General features: G+C 39.8%; 1 protein-coding gene across 1 annotated transcript in view; it reads left to right on the plus strand.

Moving 5' to 3' along the window:
* Nucleotides 1-7,948: 7,948 nt before the first annotated feature.
* Nucleotides 7,949-20,714, plus strand: part of SLAIN1 (SLAIN motif family member 1) — a 48,897-nt gene continuing 36,131 nt past the window's right edge. Inside the window, exons 1-2 of the mRNA XM_067293084.1 lie at nucleotides 7,949-8,534; nucleotides 12,126-12,265. Of these exons, the coding sequence (XP_067149185.1) occupies nucleotides 8,002-8,534; nucleotides 12,126-12,265 (673 nt within the window). The 5' untranslated portion in view covers nucleotides 7,949-8,001. The remainder of the gene's footprint in view (nucleotides 8,535-12,125; nucleotides 12,266-20,714) is intronic.

Raw genomic sequence — 20,714 nt, forward strand, 5'->3', positions numbered from 1 at the left:
AAGATTAAGAGAAAGATTAGAGCATTATACAGAGAAACCAATTAAGGACAAGTAGAATCAGTGATTTTAAAACTGGGGATAGCAATTTAAAAAGCAGTAGTACCGTGGTGTTGCCATAAATACGGTGCCACTGAAATCAATAAAACTTGACTGCAAGAGCAATACTCTAGAAAACTTTGTTCTATCTTCATATCTTCTGATTTTTCTAGGGAGCTTCCATCTATTGAACTTAGTTACGTTATCCCTATATGTAGTTCAAATCTTGGAATTAAGAATGGCAAACCAGCTAACCATACTTGTAGCATTATAATCTCAAAAAGCCAAATATTTAAAATACTAAAATTTTGGAAATCCACAAAATTATACAGTTGGTACTGTATTTAAATGCTGCTTTTATCAGTTTACCAATGAAACAGCTTTTTCTCATAAAATATTAGTTCTCTCAAGACAAAATTTTCCATGGGAACAAGCATACCAGTTTTGACATGAATGACATTTGTGGAAAGCGGGAGGAGGAAAACGGAAGGAGTGGTATTTTTCTGCCTATTCAGCTGTAGTGTGAGACATCACAGCTACTCAGTCAAAGGACAGCACATGCTTTGAGGATGGCATTTTCTATATTTTTACCTCAGAGATCATCAGGACTGTTTAAAAAGTTAGATACTTTCTCATTCAGAACAGGATTTCCTCAGTAGGAACATAAGATGAAACAAAAGAGTGGGGACAGGAGAGACTGCTTCTCACAAAGAAATTGGAACAAACACAAGGGTAAGATCTACCTAAGAAGAACACGTTCTTCCATAATGCTCTAATTCATATGCCCTTCATCAATCCAGTGGATGTGCTTAAGAAATGCCTTTGCAGTGCCAGTATTTCTTTTATTTCCAAATTGTCTCGGAAAGAAATGATTATAGAGCAACTCTCCTCGAGCCTCGGAGGTCTGTCTGATGCTGACTGTACACCTGCAGAATGGATGGAAATGATCCAGAGCCAGAAGATGATCCATCACTACCCAGATCCAGGAGATGTAGCACCATGGTAAATGTTATGTTGCTCTAATGATTTGTCTTAAGTAATCTACAAATTAAGGAGCATATGGGAAAAAGGCTCTGGATAACAAATATGGATTTAGGTTCTTTAATTCCACCTAAATTCCACTTTAGGTCTCTTTGCCATTTATTGGATCCTGGCCTAAGTCTCTTTTGTGAGTGAGTGGGTTATAGATAGTGTGAGGACGGTTTTTTTGAATGCTAGGCTTTTTTTCTCATCCCATCTGACAGGAAATAAAGAAATCACAAAAAATAAATTGCACAAGAATTTCTGGATATTCAGCAAAGATTTGTGCTTAATCAAATCGAATTTGAATGAAAGTTCAGGTACTTACTCTTTTAAATCATTCCCCCATCTAAGAATTTAACACACACACATTTTAACACAAGAAAGACCTTTCAAGCAACTGTAAACATTCCATGCTCTTTTGACATTGGTTCAACCACGGTATCAGTGCCACTCAGATTTTTCTTTTCAAAAAACATATTTCCTATGAGGGGGCTTTGTGATATTTAATTTCTCCTACGTGTCACATGACCAATGCTAAGCATATTGCTGTTTATTTTTTTAACATGGTAGTTTCAAAACCAACCACTACAGCATCAGGAAGCATTCAGTTTGTTGGCCTAAACTTACTAAAAATTTCCAAATTATAAAAATCACTTACTGTTATCCATATGATAGTTACTAACATAGATGATAATTTTTCCACTTTACTGCAAAGCCGCTGAGTTTCTTAAATCAGCTTCTCCAACTGAATGTAGATAGAAAGAATTAAAGAAGACAGAAGATGAAAAAAAGGAAAAAAAGCAATGACCAGAATTAGTTCAACCTGCCAGTATATTTACGTCACTGTGAATTTTTTTTTGTGTCAACAACTACCCTAAAGACAAATCAAGCTGAAATCAGAATTCTTGACAAAATGTGTGTCATGGATTTTTAGCCTCCTGGAGGTAAGCTGTTTTGGTACATCTGTCATTATAGTCTTCAGCATTTTATACTTATACAGCCTATCTGCTGTTTCAAAACCTTTTACTATAACATTATCTGCTCATTCATTAATAACATTGAACCCCACCTTTCTTCCTCAACCTTCTACCCTCAAAGGCACATACTGAGATAGCGTGAATTCTTATTCATCAGTGATAGGATTCTGTGAACCAAATTATATCCTCCAATATAAACGCATACTGAAGACAAAGCAAATGTTCAAGTGTCTTTAAAAGCATAATGAGTCTTTATAATTGGTGAAAACTCATGAAAACAAAACCACCTATCCTGATTTATAGGAGTCAGGTTCATGCTTTCTGTCTAGATTTTAAGGAAGGGAAGGGACAAAGAAGGTAAGGAATCAATGCATTTGCAAGCCAGAGAGATTTGATATGAAATTGATGAGTTGGAATAAAGTAACGCTCCATTAAACTAGAACTGTCATAGATAGTTCCATCTAGATAGATCTACAGACTAGCAGATCCTATGCTTAATATATGCACATCATTTTTAGACACTATAAATGCTGATTTTCTGAAACAAGTGGGGCTTACAGAAAATGATGCAATTCTGGATTTAATCCCTTAGAAAATCCATTCTAATAGTTATTACAATATGCTCCAATTTAATACTAATTTAGGAAGGAAAAAGCCAGAAAATCATAGTCATAATAGTAAAAAAAGGGAATTTTATAAAAATGAGAAAGCCAGTTACCAGGAAATTAAAAAAAAAAAAAACTAAGAAGGCAAAACATCTGCAAGAGACTTTGTGAATGAAGAATACATGTTATAACTCAAGGAAAAATTTAATCACTCAGATCTTTTAGAACAAATTTATAAAGCTAACAATAACAAATTTCTAGGACCAGAAAGTATTCCTGAAAAAATTCTAAAGCAACTTAAGTGTGACATTGTTGAACTTCTTACAGGCACCTATCACTCAAAGCAGACTTGGTGCCAAGCAAATCAGAAGCATCAGCTGTGACATCAGATTTTTTAAAAAAATATGAAAGCTGCTCTGGGGAACTGCAGATCAGTAAATCTGACTTTTCAATCAAGCCAATTTGTACAAATTATAATAAATAACAGAATATACAGGCATATGGATATTGGTAATATATCAGAGCAGAGACCATACAGCTTTCTGAAAGCAGGGCATGCTCATAAACATATTAGTATTTCCAAAGGAGCCAATATGCTTTCAGTTAAGGTGAATTATTTAATTGAGTATATTTGGATTTTCAATAAGTTTTTGTTACAATCTTTCCCTAAGCTATCATCATATAAGAAAACTTGGAGCAATAAAAGAAAGGAAACAATGGGTTGAAAAGAAAAATCTGTTTTTGTTATGGAGGAAGACAGGAAAAAAAGGGAGGTACAGACTGACTTCTGTGGGGGCAAGATTATATAGATTAGGGTTTGTCAGCTTGGAAGAGAAGTAACTGAGGGAAAATATATTTATAAAATCATGAACGACAAAGAAAAGCTGAACAGAGAATGATTAATCATTCTGTCTTTCTCAGAATATCAGAACTGAGACACCCAATTAAATTACTAGGCAGCAGGTTTAAAGAGGATAATAGGAAGTAGTTTTTCATACAATACATAATTAAATTGCAGTGCTAATTGCCACAGGGTGTTGTAAAATTCTAATGCATAAATGGTTTAAAAATGGGGCTTGACAACTGTAATGTTATTACACATTGATGGCAATTAAAAATAAATGGTCCAGATGTCCCATCCACTGACCACTGAAAACTGGAGAGAATCCCTCAATATTTTTCTTGTTTCTGATATATTTTTCCCTAAGCAGCTCCTATTAGCCTTTCTTGAAGATACGATACTGGGTTAGATGGACGTCTGCTCTGACTCCATGTGGCAGCTGTTCTGTTTTTATAAAACTACTTTCACAGTCACTTTCCAGAATGCAACTGCACTTTAAAAATCTCACCAGACTTGGGCTTTACCATCCATACTCTGACTTCATTGTAACACAAGCTTTGTATAGCCCAGACGGGATTAAATGCAGTTCATTCTGTGCTGGCTTGCCTGAAAGGCAGGTCCAGCCTGCAGCTATTACAGAATAAAGCAACATGCTTATTATCAGAGAGGAGCAGATGGGATTTATAGACTTCCTGCTTCTTTGTTCTCTGCACTGGGTGTCTATTGGTAACTATACTGATTCAGAAATTTCTACTACAGTATGTCACATAAGCAGCCTCAACCAGCATCTTCTATGCTACCACAGTTTCTCAGGTCCAGGAATAACAGGTTTCATAGGCATGTTTGGATGTTTTGGGTTGGGGTAAAACACATTTTATCAATAACTTAAGAAAGGAATACAGTCTTCATACAGTATTCATTGTGGTTTGTAAAGAGCTGTTAAAGTTCTGGACTAACCAAACACATCAGCAAGTGTAAGGATTCTGAATGGAGCTGGTTAAGCAAGTTATTAGTAATGTTGACACTGGAGAAAAATCATTTGCATTAAAAAAACAATTTAGGTCAAAATATTTTAATGACTGGGATGTCAAAACCATCTTTGTTGGAGGCTAGCACGAAGACCATGAAATAGCATGTTCATGTACACCCATTGTATCTGTCAGCTCCTCTGAGTGAAGATGCAATGTTAGTGAAATTACCTGTACTTTTTATATAGAGCAACTATAGTGAAATTGATTTTTTCCATTCACTAGAACCACCCTTTCAGGAAACACCTGGTAAAAAAGATAGGGTCTCTCACACAGATTGTGAGCATGCTAGTTGAAGCACACACAAGTTTAAGCTGTTTTCTGTCCACGCTGCAGGAGGGAGATTAGGCTCAAAGCAGACCCACCCTAGGGTGAGAGGGTAGAGAGCCAAACTTCTGGACCATTTTCATGGGGACTGGATGTAGTGAACTTGATCAATTTGTACAAACTGCCCGGAAAAGTTTTTATCCCCATGCTAAGGAACCATGCTCAGTCCTAAGCTTTGTCCCTTCTGGAACTAGAACCGAACAAGTGTCTGCATATAACATTTATGTAGGCAGTGTAAACGGTAGAAGGTAATTGAAAATTCACGTACAAACTACTTCTACTCATAATTGGAGATAAGTATTTTAATGGTGACTCTTAAGGTCATGTGCCATGACACCTGTAGTGCATCTCCAAATGTATCTCCAAACTGGTGTCTGTGTTAGATTTTTTTTACCTCTAAAATGTCCTGACCACACTGTAGTGTTCCTGTTCTGGCAGTCAGAGGAGCTTGGATCACTAGTATTTTCAGGACATTTACCTGTCAATACTCTTTGGTGCTAACCTAGCTGGCATATAATGAAAATATTGTTGCCAGTACACACTTAATATTGAATATTGAAGGCTGATAGGGATAAAACTGTGCTAAAACCCTTGGAAATATTAGGAAAAATGCTATGTAGCTGAAAGGTGAAACAATCAGATGTCAATTTGCCAGTTTTTGTTGGTCCTCTAAACAACTTTGCTTGCCTGGTTCAAAGAGAAAAACTAATTTCTCCATTCTGGAACCTCTTTCAGTATTTCCTCTGCCTCACTGTATTATCCACCACTGGATCATTATCACAAATTACTACTTTTTCTTCATTATATGTGTATCACTAATGTCCAATATACTCTATATTACACATGCTGCTAATTATTTTTATCTTTTTAAAATTTTACTGAATTAGCATACACATACTTCTAAGAATTCAGGCTAGTACCATTATGAGTGATAACAACCTGGGAGACAGGCCTTTTGCCTGGGGCTGAACTCATTCCTCTTCTTCTCATGGGAATGAAGATTATCTGTAGTAACGAAAACTGGATTATATTACTCACTCTGATGATCGACAGAATTGGGGCCAGCCATTTTCTACACCGTTAACATTTTTTCCACTTCTTTCTTCCTAATGGACAGAGGAGACCAAACAAATGTTTTGGATTAAGTGATATCTGGTTGCAATCTAATACACTGGGGGCTATTTTTATTCTCCTCAGCGATAAAAGTTACATTCTCTGGAAGTCAAAAAGCTTTATGCCCTGTTGTATCTTCCTTTCCAACCATTCTTGTAGTACTAGTTGTTATTGTTTGCACTGTAAGAGTACTTAGAAGACTAACAAATAATAGTCTTATTGTCTTGTGCATGTGCAGAAGAAAGAGAGTCTGTTTTCAAAGACTGTAAACAAAAGAGAGAAAATTGTGACAGGCTGGATGATTTCAAAGTTTACTTATGCCCTGAACAGAATTATGGCCTGTCCCTCCTCACATATGAAATCTGCGATAGGGAATAGACATTGTGAACAGGCAGTGGTGACTGCTGTTGCTACGACTCTGTCCAAAGCTGATGTTCAGTAACTGGGTAGCTACCCTATACATCTTGATAGCTATCCATAGTGACTCGTCTAGCAATTTAACTGCTTCCTGTGATTTTGTTGTGTATTTTATATTACAGCTTTAGGAAATTTCAGGACAATAATTTAGAAAGCTGTCCTCTGTAATTCTAGCTAGGGGAAATGAACCAGAAGATGGGTAATCCTGGGTGCTATAGTGGCCAAGTTGCCTTGGGCATAACACTGAATCCCTATTGATCTTATTGCCTCCAGGGAAGAGCTCGCTACGCTTACCAGCACTAACCATTTGGGATACTCATGTTCACAGCAATGAGCTCGTAGAAGTGCTCAGGATTATGAAGTTAATTGCAGTTACATTATCCTGTGTGAATAATTCAGACACAGCGCACCCCTGTGTGGTCTGGCTGTTCCTGCACCAGACTCGCTCCGGCCCCTGGCAAGGGCACCACGGCGGACGTCCACAGGTGATGTCCTCGGCTCCTGCTTTCACCTCCATGCACATGCCCGACAGACCAAGCTGCCAGGTCACCTGATAGGCAGGAAGGAGAAAAGCAAACAATAGTTTCTCTAAATACTGGACAATGAAGGATAATACAAAAATATTTCCATGTCTGAATGTGATTTATTCCTCTCAAGCAAAGACTCAACACTACAAACCAATATACGTATCTGGACAATGTTAAAGGACTTCATTTCAGCATGGGGCCATTTTTAAATTCAGGGGCTCTCCTATGTATAAACGGTTTGTTTCTGTGGTTTTCTACTACACTTGATTCAGTCTTCACGCTGCATCAGCAACGTTATCTCCAAAAATAAACACACTTTCCTTATTGTGAATCAAAAGTCCTAGAATCAGCACGTTTCAAAGCCACAAATGCGGGCTTTGGGCTGAATTCGTTTCTTTCAAACACAACAAAGCCTCGATTTGTGATTCTCATTCCTATCAGCCAAATCTGCATAATTACAACCCTGACACCGCCAGGCTCTAATTATATGGCTCACAGGAGGAATGACAGCCTGGGCCGGACCCAGCTCGGAGCCCGGCAGCGGGGTTTGGGCGCCGCACCGACGGCCGGGCAGAGACCTGTGTGTGAAGCCCCGGGCTGACATGGCCCCGCCGCCCCTACGCCAACCGCCCCACCGCGGGGCCTGGCCGGAGCCCCCCGGCCGTGGCGCTGAAGGGGCTGCCGGGCCGCCACCGCCCTCCGCGCCGCCTCCCGCCCCCCAGGGGCGCCCGCTGCTGCCCGCCGCCGGCTGACTGCAGGGCCGCCGGGCGGCTCTTTGTTCCCTCTGTGTGCGTGTGTGCGCGTGTGGCGCCGGCTGCCGAGTGGGAGGGGATCCCACCGACTCCCGCGCCGCCGCTGACAGGAGGCGCAAGAGCAGCGGAGGCGGTTGCTACGGCGCCGCGGCGGGGGGCGGCGGCTCAGCGCGGCGCAGCGCAGGGCGCGGACGGGCGAGCGGCGCGAGCCGCTCGCGCCAACGGCCACTCGGCCCCGCGCGCCAACCGCCGCCCACCCTCGCGCCAACGGCCGCTCGGCCCCGCGCGCCAACGGCCGCCCGTGGCGGCGGGCGCTGCCCAGCGGCGGCGCAGGTGCCGGCGGCGCGGAGGGAGGATGGAGGCTGCCTTGCTGAAGCCGGCGATGATGGCGGAGGTGAAAGGGAGCGGCGCCGGCCCCGCGGCGGGCCCGGTCGTCAGCGCCGAGCTGGAGGTGAAGAAGCTACAGGAGCTGGTGCGGAAGCTGGAGAAGCAAAACGAGCAGCTCCGGAGCCGCGCCGCCGCCGCCACGGCGGCCGCCGCGGGCCCGCCCAACCCGCACCTGCTGCTGGCCCCGCCGCCGGCCCCCGGCGGGCTGGGCCCCGCCGGCCCCCCCTCGGCGGCGGTGGCGGCGGCCGGTGGCGGGGCCGCGCCGTGCGTGTCCAGCGCGGTGCCCACCCTGCTGTGCGCCGCCGCGCTGGGCCCGCCGGAGCCGCTCGCCTATTTCAAGCCCTCTCCCGGCCTGGCGGCGGCTTGCGGCGGAGGGCAGGAGGCGGGCGGCGGCGGCGGCGGCGGCGGCGGCCGCCGCCCGGCGGCGGCGGCCACGGTGCTGGACGAGGTGGCGGTGCTGGAGCTGGAGGACGGCTGCTGCGGCCGGGACGAGGATACATGGTACATGCGGCTCGCAGCGCGGCCCTGCCCGGCGGCGGCTCCTCCTCCGTGCCCCCGGACGGCCCCGGTGCCCCTCGCCCCAGCTCCCCCTCCTGGGCAGCGCCGGTGGCCGCGGCCCGGCCGTCCGCCCCCGCGGGGCAGCAGAGCCCTGCTCCGACCCCCAGCCGGCTGCAGGCGTCCCCCGCTTCCCCTCTAACGCTCACCCAGCTGGTGCTCTCCAGGCTTTTACAAGCATTAGTCCCCAAAGCTACTTGATCTTGTCCTGCTTAAACTTAAATCTGCTTTTATTTTATTTTTTTTCCCTTTGAAGTGTCATCTGCTTGGTGTGATCGACCCTACCGGTGAACAGGGGCTCCGCGTCCGGGGACCGGGTTTTGTGGCCCGGTTCAGGTCAGAGCTTTATCGCCCGCGCCCGTCCCTGCTCCCCGCCCCCGGGCTCCTGCCCCGGGGCTCCTGCCGGCGGGGCCGGAGGCGGCTTGCCTCGGCCACAGCCTGCTCGGCAGCAGGGGCGACGGGGAAGCACGGGGGCAGCCGGCTGCTCCGGCCGGTTTTGCTCAGGGCCGCCCGGCAGCGGCGGGAGGGAGGCACCGACACCGTGCAGGGCCAAGGGCCGGGCGGGCGGCGAGCGCGGCTGCGACCAGCGCACAGGCTTCCCTTTGGGAAGGGCAGAGATTCGCTATTGTTTTTCCCTTTGAAAAAAAGAAATGTCTCTCAAGTTTGGTGTCAGCCTCATTTCAGCCTACTGCTTACATAAGGAATTAAAAATAGCGGAACCGTCCCAGTAATCCTTTATCTGAACAGTGCTTCCTCCCCATCCTAAAATCTCTGCCCAGTTGGGCTCTGGTCTTCCGGGATTTGGGAGGGCTTTTGTCTTTTAGACATTGATCTACGGGGTTGTTTGTGTATCTTAGGTGCTTATGTAGTTCCAGAACACACGGCTCTACGCTAGTAAATGAAGGTTATTAAAAAAAAAAAAAAGGCAGAAAATAAAATTGATCTAGAGGAATAATTGTGCCCCTTTAAAAAACAAATATGAGGAGAAATTATAGACTAAAGATATGAAAGATTGTTTGGTGTTGTGTAACTTGCCTCAGCAACTTGTACAAACATCTTGCGGACTATTTAAACGCTGCAAAAATACTGTGGAAATCATTGTCTACGTAGCCATGTTAAACATAATTGATGCTCGATTGTGTTAAAGTGTCAGTAGTAAAATGGATTTTATCCATATTTAAATAACCATTTCAAGTGTCTGTCGAAGCCTCAACCTAGTTTCCTAACCTGTTACAGTTTTTAAAAACAAGCTGGAGTTTACATCAGCTGAGAGTAAAATACAGTATAATGCAGCTGAGATACATTTAAACATCCTTATTTTGATAGCAAAGGAGGGATTTAAAAATCCAAATATCACCAATATTTCTTGAACGTTGATTATGTGTACTTCATAGTACAAAAGTAATACAGTGCCTTAGTTTTTGAAAATTGCTTTTGAGAATCATCATCAGATTTTTATATAAATTTTCATCAATATTGTTTCATTCTGTGTGTCATTCATCTGTATGGGCTGTTCTGAGAATGCTGATTCTGAGTTGAAACAATTTTTCTTTCAGTCCTAAGCCATTGCTTCTGGCAAATGAGTAGAAGTGAATAAATTCCTTTGCATTAGCGCTTTTTTCAAATTTGTTTGTCCCAGTCTTGTTAAACCCAATGTTCTTCCTGCTTATGTTTCAGGGCAGCACAAAGTCAGCGTTATTTTACGCGTCTTAATACAGTGATGATCTTGATCAGTTTCCTATTCGATTTGCACTCTGGAAGCAATCCCAAGTGCAGTTTTGGGGCCAAAACTTATGTTCATGTCATCATGTCACACACGTATGTGTCTACAGGCAAAATTTGGTAATAGGAGTTTGTTAGCTTGTTCAGCTCAGAGTGAGTTGTGTTAGCTGTTGTACATTTTTTTTTTTTTCCCCAAGGATGAATCTCCATTGTTGTCCATTAGTGGCCAGCTGTATGATGTCAGCTGCTTTCGGGTTTTTATAATTTAAGTCATTAAAGCAAACTGATATCTGGAAATCCAAAGGCCAGTATGTTCCTAGTTGCTAATTTAGTATTTTGGGGTCTTAAGTACCTCTTTATTATTTTCAACTGCAGTTACAAAAACAAGAATTGACTTTATTGCAGACAGGCCAAAATTTATTTTTGCTTGTCAGCTTTTTATACAAATGTCTGGTCATTGAGAATTCATCAGTCAGGTGTTTAGCTTTCAAAACACTTCTGCAAGCTAGCAGGAGACCTCAAAGGCTTTATTTTTTTCTTTTGCTTTTTTTCATTTTTCTCAGTATCATGTTTTTAAACCTGTAGCCAAGCACTGTATGAAGTAAGGGGAAATGAGTCCTTTCCTCAGAGAAATTCAGTCGTTGAACTCTGCTGGGATTGCCAGCAGAGATACCAGTTGCAATGAGGATATTTAATCATTGTGTGCTGGATAGAGAGTGCTGATTTACTTCACAAAAAAGATATTGAGTAGACATTAGAAGTGACCGCCTGAAGAGTTCATTCCTTTTTTTGTCTTGCCTTTCGTGCCTCCTCTTTGCATGCCAGATTCCCTTGCAGTATGCAGGTATTTTGCTGGAGTCTGACAATCTGTGTAAGAGTTTGTCAGTAGTCGCATCAATCAGAAGCAATAAGGCATGCTGTCCATCCGAGGAGCTGAGAGCTGTCCTCAGTAGCTATTAATAGTTCACTTCCTGGAAGATTTGTGCTCTCCCAGGTGAACTGATGTCTGCATGTGCACACTAATCTACAAGGACAACAGTAGCAATGCAGATACCAGCTTCAAGAATTTACCCATGATGCTGCTTTGGTACCTGGCTTCCTAAATATGTTTGATCATCTGATTAGTTGCCTACTGTACTCTGAGAATTACAGATATATATAGATGTAGATATATAGATACAGGTATATATACTAGTTTTTCTTGTGTATTTTTTTTCCTGATGGAATCAAATATCAAAACTGGATTTTCATTTCTCAGCAAATGTTTTCTAATCTTTAAAGTCTGAATGTTATACAACATTTAGTTCATTTAGGAGAAGATACTGGGTATGAAAATTACAATCTGCATTCTGACACATTGATTAAATTATTAAAGGTAAACATATGAAATAGATCACAGTAAAATTCTGATTTAAATGTAAAATAAAATGCTGAAATTATTTAAACTCCAGTAAAGATAAGTATGAAGGGGAAAACTGATAGCATCTTTGGTGTGTATACAGCACCTAATGGATTTGAACTTTGGGCAGTGCTGAAATTCAGACAGTGGTAATAATGAGATGAAACATTTTCCTGAGAAATCTAATCTAACTTTGATTTGAAGTTCCAAAGCTGTAGAGGTTATAGTTTGCTATCTCATTTTATGAGGGGGAAGGAAAAATCAGTGTAAACTCTTTTCCTGCTGAATGCATTTTGTTAATTGAATTTCATATTACAGGGTTATACACTGTTATAAATTAGCAGGAAATTGAGAGTACAAAAGTAAACTTTTAAGTATTGCATATCTTGCTGATATTTGTGTGTATTTTGGTTAAGGTTATATGTCTTGCCTACCAAGACACTCACCCCTCAAGAGAAATCACTGAGTCCTCTGCAATGGTGCAGACGTGTTCTGGATCATCCAGGTCCTGAGATAGAGGCTGCAAAACGTTCTCTATGCTTTCGATTGGAACAAGGTAATCTTAATCTTTGAATTTCTCTACTATGAAGTTGGCATTTTTGCCTAGCTTATCACTAGTACTCAATGACTTTGACAATTCAGCAAATTTCACGAATAGCAGGCATGCAGTTCTCTCATGTATGCAAGTCTTCCTCTGCTCCGTGAAAACAGCAATTGTTTGAGATATTTTTTCTGATCATATGTTTTTAAAGTATTCTCATTCTTCACTATTCTTTTCCTTCCCTGAATAACTCCTCAGTTTTAAACTCCTTAGCAGTATTAAACATTGGTTAAAATAGAAATTAGGGACTTTTTGGGGAGAGAACTTTGATGCTAGCTTTAGAATGGGTCCAGCACCGAGATTTGAAAAACAGTACTTTTGTTTTTGCGTAAAGCCAATACCATCACAGTAAATTTCATCACAGTAAATTTCATCACAAGTGTAAATTTGTAAGGTATATTTGACCACATCTCACTGTAGTATCAAGACTTAGTGCTAAGTATAGGACAGACAAAGAGGAGCTATAACTTGATTGTTAGCACTGCTTTTTTGGGGTCTCAGTAGCCTGAAGTGTTGGGGTCAAGCTGATGGTTGCTCAGTGCCAGTGAACCTATACAGAGTTAGCTCTGGGAGTGCTGGATTTAGTTCTGAATTATTTTTACTTTATTTTTATTTAACCATCCAATCTATTAAGATTGTAATAAGTGTTGTTGAATAATGTGATTAAGGTAGGAAATATTATCTTAAGATTTATAAGTGGCAATGAAAAAAACCGCAGATGAATAATATAGGAGGAGGGTAGGAGAAAGAAGTAAAGCTAATGGCAATGTGGGTATGTGGTTTTATACTTTAGCTACAGCCTTCATTAGAAGAGGTTAAACATGTAGCTGTGTGCTTTAGAGGATATTGGAGTTGTGGATTAGTCTCATTCAAAATCAACATTTAACTGAATTGGTCCTAGAGTCCTACAACAATTATTATCCTGGCAATATGCAGCTGAGCTCATTTGCCTAAAATTAGGTGGGCCAAACTGATGTTCATATAGTGGTAATCATCCCAGCCAGCCTTAGGGTGAGATTTGCCTCCACATTCAGGCACCTGAATTTAGGTGTCTGCAGTGTGAGCTCGTGTCAATGCTTCCTTTGCAGTCGATGGGAATTTTTAGCCAGGGGAATCTTGGGAGTTACTCCGATGAGGCGACGGAGGTGTTGACCTTAAGATGAAATCGATAGCTTCATAGGGCCCACTGACACTGACCTCACAGCTGGTCGCCTGAATGTACGTCTGTGAAGTAGGGTGTCCAAATCTGAAGCTGAATCGCAGTGTAGAGGCTCTGTTTGGATTCCCCCATGTAGGCATCCAGTGCCATTTGAGATGCCCTAGGTTACCCTGGCTGACCTCTGGTTTCCACTCATGAAGGAAACAGATCTCCAATGGGTCCTGTGCCATATCTGCTGTTCCTCTAAGGATTTCTTGGCCTTGGTCCCAAAGGCATCTCAGATAGGCCGAGGCATCTAGCTGTGGGCAACTGAATCAAGTCCATAATGTGAATGTAAAGACAAGCCAGAGGAATGCATGATATATTTTTCCCTTCTAAGGTTAAAAAAAAAGACTTAAAAGATTTAAATTAATGGGAAATAAAGACATGAGAAAGGCAAATTTATTGTTTAATTTGCTGCCTCTCTCTGGTTATATGTTCCGTCTATGTCTACACTAAAGAAGTCACAGTAAGTTACCTTGGCAATGAGTCACTTTGATCCGTATGTTCTAGTCATGATGATGGCTTCATGAATTTCCTGGGCTTTGTATAAAGTTTCTGCAAAGTTATATGCCATGTGTAAAACCCCATTATGGAACTATATGTTTAAGGAGGGACTGGACTCCTGTTTCTACTGCAGCAATTGTGTGTTAAAATTGTTTTCATTAATAATTAAATTAATGAACTCTAGTATTGCAAAAGATTTTCTTTTTGTCAGCTTTACCTTTGCAAATAATAAGCAAACATCATGTCATTTTTCATACTCAAACATTGTAGAAGTGGGTTTCATAATATTTATTTCTTTTCTAGTCTTGAAACAAGATGACGCAGCTGGAAGGATCTAATAATTATATTTTAAACCAAAACAAACTTTCTGTAATCTGACCTTCCTGTTTTTATTTTGCCATACAGTCTATCAGTAATCACATGTAATTTTATCGTGATTTTAAAAGTGACTCACTAAGAATGGTGTTCTTTTCTGGTGCAAAAGACTGAAACATTTTACTTGTAAGCTGAAGAGTGTCTTCCCCCCTTTAGCCATATACCTTGAAAGGGCATTTTAGAGGAATTTTAAAATCTAGTTGTACTTCTTCGGTTTGGCACAAAGTCAATGGTAATGTTGATGTACTTCAGAAATACAAAATGTCTAGTCAAAAAGCATTTACAGTGTACCAACCTGTGCTTTTTGAGATAGCTTATAGGTAGAATTTGCTTAATAATTTTTGTCTATGATGCATGAGCCAAAAAATCCCATTTAGATTTTCATAGCTCTTTAAGTGCTATAGTGTGCATAGAAATAAAAAGCAGTAAAAATTGATTTTTTTTTTCTCTGCAAAGTCAGGATATCTGAATGAGGGCACACAGAGAGAAGTGCTGTGAACCAGCAAGTATAATCTTGCCAGGCTGTATTTTTTTTTATTATTATTATTATTGAAGTTTTAACTCATTCCTGTTTTGTTTGGATGGCTTTTAAATCTGTGCTCATTTATTTCAGCTCCTGTAAGTTTTCCTTATTATATCATATCATGGTTTTCATAAAAATATTGATACGTTGCATGAAATATCCCAGCATTAGAACAGCTCATAACAAACCCAAAGGTCTCATGAGAGACTTATGCCAAAGAAGTCCCAGGCAACCAAATGATAAAATGACTACCTGGTCTTTCAGGCTGGAGAGTCACTTGAATGATGCTTGTTTAATCTGCATCTTGTTGTGCTCAACAATATGTTTCATTTATACTGGAAGTGTCTGTTTTATGTATTCCATAGTGGAGGTAAGATTTCATCTTGGAGTAAAACTTTAAGGGCCTAAGCATAGTAGTCATCTCCAGTAGGTGGTTCTTCTGTGAAACACCATGTGAACTTAGACAAGATTCTCAACATTCATCTGGTCTACCACTAATTCATTAATGCTTATATTTAGTTTGCAATGAATGAGGCCCATTTCAAGCTCTGTTTCTGTGGATTAAGCATGCTAGCTTTGAGGAGGATGACAATTAAATGTAACTTCATTTAATAAGACTTTTTCTGAGAATATTTCCTGTTTTCTGTGAGCAGTTCTAATGTTGAGGTCATCTTTGTTTGATTTTACTCTATGGCCTAACCTGGATCACTTTTCTCTTTTTGTTCCTTTTCAGTCATCTTCTGTTTGAAACCTTTTGTTTTCTTTTGTTTAGAGCACTTCTGTATACTGCAGAGGCAGCTCCCTCTCCCTTCAGTTTTTCATATTTCTATTCCTTTAGATTCATTCAAATCACCAGGACCACATAACAGATTTAACAGTTTGGTGGAGCTTGTTCTGTATTTTCTTGGTAATACTGGGAGATGTTGGGAGATGTCAGTGTTAAGCTCAGTGAGCAGAGAGATGCAATGCGTAAAGTTCCCAGCTGGTGCAGATCAGTATAACTCCTCTGAAATCAATGAAATGATGTTGATTTACATTCTGGCTGAGGATATACTGTATAGCTTCACTTCTGTAAAAAGCTCTGGAGCAGCCGGGTGGATAAACTTAGGAGTTGAGAGGCTTAGCAAGGAGTCAGTCTGTGGGAGCTCAGCTTTTATGCAGGGCTTCAAACCATATCTCATCCAATTCAGCCTTCCAGAGAGAAAAGCCCTCTTTCATGGAGAATGTGAAATATTGGTTAGATTCAGAGTTTGTCTTAGATGAGTTCTCATTCAGTAATGCTGCTTCAGCTGTTTAAAAACAGGCAAAAGGAATCTGCAGATTTGCAATTGGCTGCAGTAATTTATAGTCTTTCTTTTAAGATGAAACTGCTCTTCATTTATTACAATGAATAATGTGCTTCAGGATGAATGCCTTTATGTGGTCTGTGAACGATAAGGCATATAGTGAAGCAGATATACTCTAGTTTTTCTAATTGTTTTTGATCCGTGACATTTTAGCCTTTATTGTGTTGGATCCCAAAGTCATGTGCCAATTAAAGTTTGAAATCCAAACACATAACATACCCAGATGAAAATTTGAAAAAACAAGGAAATGAAAAAGATGCGTCAGTCAACAGTACTATGTTCTCTTTACCTTTAAAAATATCTTACAGTAAGGCCTCAGGCAGAATGTTTTACCCTGATCTCAAACTTTTTGCTTACATAGAAACAGACCAGGTTCTGTCCCATTCTCCTAATTCTCCTCCCCCTTCCTAAGGATTCACAGGGAAATTACACACTTTGAAGTCCTTAAGGTGTAAAAAACATCTCATGAACTGTTATAAATTGCAGTTACAGGGAACTTCTACACTGTAGTCTGTTAACAGCAGAAACACGCAGAAAATATAAATAAGTGAGAGCTTATGTTTCCTATGATTGAGCTGCATCCAGTGCTGTTTTGAACTATGAGTTGTTTTTTTTTCCTTTCGTATAGGTTAAGGTTTATTTGATGTCCACTGAGGCATCAGAGATGTATGTTATGGTGCTCAGGATTTGATTAATAAGATTAATGCAGCTTTCTCATCCTTATTTTTCATATGTGATAGAGATTAAAATTCTATGTAAAATCTTTTAGGGTAGCAAATGGTAATGTGCTGAAACTTGCAGATGATAAGATTGTTGTTTCCATCATAAATAATATAAATTTTAAAGCTCCAGAAGAAACGGCAGAAATGGCAAGAGTGATTCAGTTCTTTTTTGTACATCGTTCTGATAACAAAAAGTGCTGAGTACCTGTAACTGCTATGAGCATCTTAGCACCTTTCAGGGATTGTGGCATCTTGAAGGACAGGATATATAGCAGATTCCTGCTGCAGTACAAGTTCAGTGCTCAGAACACAAACATACATGCATAGGAGTTATTTCCTATTAGATTTCATTTATTTGAAGGAACCTGTTCTTTGCATCTATATAATTCCAAGCAGTTCTTGGAGTTTTCGCAAAAGCTGATATTGCTGGATTTTCTGATGCAGCTACTGAAGAAGGTTTGTATATTTCGATGTGAAAATTTCATTTTTGATACTCTACTTAGAAGTGTGTGTTTGCATTTCAAACAGAATATTTCTCTAGGACTGGAACATTTCTACTCTGCAAATATACCTCAAGATGGAAGTATTTTTTTGAAAATCCTTGTGGCAATAAATGCATATAAAACCAGACACTTCACTCTTTATTCACTTCACAGATATCCCATCCTTTTTTAATATGGCTCTTATATATTGCACCTACTTTATATCAAATTTTAATAAATGTGCTATTTAAGTAGTTGATTTCACATGTTAGGAATTGATTGTTGTACAACTCATAGAATTAAGTATTTAGCATTTAGTATATTAATATTGGAATTGGTTTCTAGTTATTATAATTACAAAAAGATGCTGAATTTTCAGTCTGAAGTCCTTTATTTAAAGGTTGGTACAGAAGTAGTGTTAGATATTACCTCACTTGAGAAGATATCTATCCTGTATTAGAATGGAAATGTTCTATTAATATGCACTAACTACAGACCTAGGATCATCAGCTCATCATGAGAGGCAGAACTAGAAATACTGTCCAATTTTATTTGAGGATTTCAGTAGGCTTACTTAAAATAAGGCACACTTAAAGTAAGAATAATTTATGCTTGCAATATTGTCTCAAAGTCTGTAATGCAGTGTGTGCCTGAAAGCCATAGTGATAGCATCAATCCTAACAGTTACACTAAGAATATAGGCACAATTACTATTAAGCAGCAGACTACTAATCATGGTTTTTGTTTTCAAAGTATACAACTACTTGCCCAGATAGAAATTAAAAATAAAACTAGGTTTTATTAATGGACGTGGATACATTTGATAGCTCACCCTCTGAAGATAACTTCTCTATGGGAAAAGGGACCTTTTCAAAACTGGGCTATTTTGGGACCCACACTTCATTTTTGCACCTGATTGTCTATGTGTTTTGTTTATTGTTTACTAGTCCTCAGATTATTGTTACAGCTTTGACATAAATTCTCATTTTACTTCACTGACCATTTTTGATGTCTACAGAGGAGAACTGGGTATAACATTTTAGAATGTAGGTGAGCCTCCCCCATGTGATATCTAGAGGTAGCACTGCTTCAATATTCAAATTTTGTCTGTTTCTGTTTTTTTTACTTTCAGGGAATACTTTGGTTCTTGTCTTCATAGGTATTGCATATTTTGGGGAGCTCTTGCTCAGACTGTTTTATGCTATAATCCATAAGTACTTTTTTTCAGAGTAGTTTAGTTTTAGGATATAGTCCACAGTCTTGTAAGTGTGACATACATTCTTTGTCTTTGGATGGCTGACCTTGCATTTTAGTATATTCAAAACAACTTGGTTATCTGACTTGCTTTACCAAATGTTCCACATCCCCCATATCTGTCTTCATATTTCATCAAAATATGACACTTGCACCAGGGATTTGTATTTACCTTGACATTATAAAAATATTCTTTTAATACAATAGAACTTTTGTGATGCTATCTGACACTGAAATGTAGCCCGTAAGCTCCAATCTGAGTATTTGTGAGGCATGGGTATTTTCAGATTTGCTTGATCATATATTTTTTATATTGCAAGACAGAGAATAAGTTAGTACAAATGATTGAGATATAGGAGGTTATTAAAATGCAATTCCTGAGTTTCTTGTATAATTTTATTTCATGAATCTCTCCTAAAATATAATTTTCTTAATTTTTATTTGGAGTGGGATATAATTGTAAATGTTTATAATTACAGTAAATGTTTTATTGTGGAATATTCACTCTTTGGGGGTGTCACTAAGCCATTCTTGAAGTCATTGAGTATGGCTTGATCAAAATGTGTAACTCAATGCTTAATTAAAAACTTCAATGTTCTGAGAACATTGAGGGAGAAAAGTAGTGCAAGTCTGATTGCAAGACGAGAATTACTTTTCTTCAGCAAAACCTAGATCAAATCTAGATGATTCATGCTTGTAAAGCCACTTGGAGCAATTTAAAGATTACATTAGCTTTAGGATTTTAGTATCACCTCAGATACTGCAGTACTGTATTACATAGACACTACTACAGTTTAGAGAACTGTAATAACCAAAAGAACTTAAGATAGGGATTCAAAGACATAGTGGCCAAGCCTTTTTAAAAAGACCTGTGTATGTTTTTTTTTTTTAAAAGGTAATGCCATTTTTGATAGCTTTTTCTTGAAAGGAGAAGAATAGAAGTACAGCTGATAGCTGAACATACTGAAGCCTGTATGTTCCCCTACTGCAGAGAGGCATTGCAAATGCATTTTAACTTGGAACAAATAATTTTTTCCACCTTTAGAAAGAAAACAAGCTTTTCCTGTATTCATGTGTCTTCCCCTGTTAAGTAGTAGCAATGTTCATCTTACTGAACATGCAGTATTAATTCAGGTGAGATGACTTGTACCTTGAAGCAGGCATTGCCCAAATGGCTACAAATAGAGCCAGAGGTGGCTAACTTTGGTGAAGACATCTTCTTGTAATCAAATAAATTCTACCATAAGAGCTGATGAGTTATGTCCTGAGCTGCCTAGGAGACAAGATCAGTTAATTTCTCTTTTCACTTGATTTATCTCCAGCTGCCAGAGGACAGATAGTTTTTGAACAAGTATGATAATCTTTAGTTAGTGTTCGAGAAGTAGAGAACTTATAAATTACTGAGGTTAAGTGAGATTAATCATAAACTTTAGTACACACAATATAAAAGTTAGATATCTAGAAAGACCTAGTTATCCACTGATTATAAAGAAACCCAAGGGCAATTCATCCATCCTTATTCCATTCTTAAACAGTTGTCTGAATTGAGTTTGGAGATGCTCATTTCTCTCCATTGATTAGGAAGAGTGTTGGTAGTACTTCATGTTGGAAGGAATTAGATGACATTTTTTCTTTGTATTTTAACAAGTCATGAAGACCCTTTGCATTTTGACCCTGATGCCTCATTTTTGTTCAGAGAAAGTTTCTTTTTGCCTCCTATCACTTCAGTCAGGGCACTTTTGAGCTTGCTCAGAATCATTTGTTCAGATACCTAACTTCATACTCCAGAATGGGGATGCTCAGGAGACTTTTTTTTTAAATTTTTTTTTGGTGTATCGATGTGCTAGTAGCTAATCTGAATCTCTGATAGTTAGGCACAAAAATTTTGTGCTGCAGTCCATACATTGGTGAAATAGTTGGTGTAAATGTTGTAGTATGTGCCTGTTAGTATTAACTGAGTTACAGGAGATGTTGCTTTATGTTGGATCTGTATCCCA

The sequence above is a fragment of the Apteryx mantelli genome, chromosome 1 (assembly GCF_036417845.1).
Source record: "Apteryx mantelli isolate bAptMan1 chromosome 1, bAptMan1.hap1, whole genome shotgun sequence".
NCBI classification, from domain to species: Eukaryota; Metazoa; Chordata; class Aves; order Apterygiformes; family Apterygidae; genus Apteryx; species Apteryx mantelli.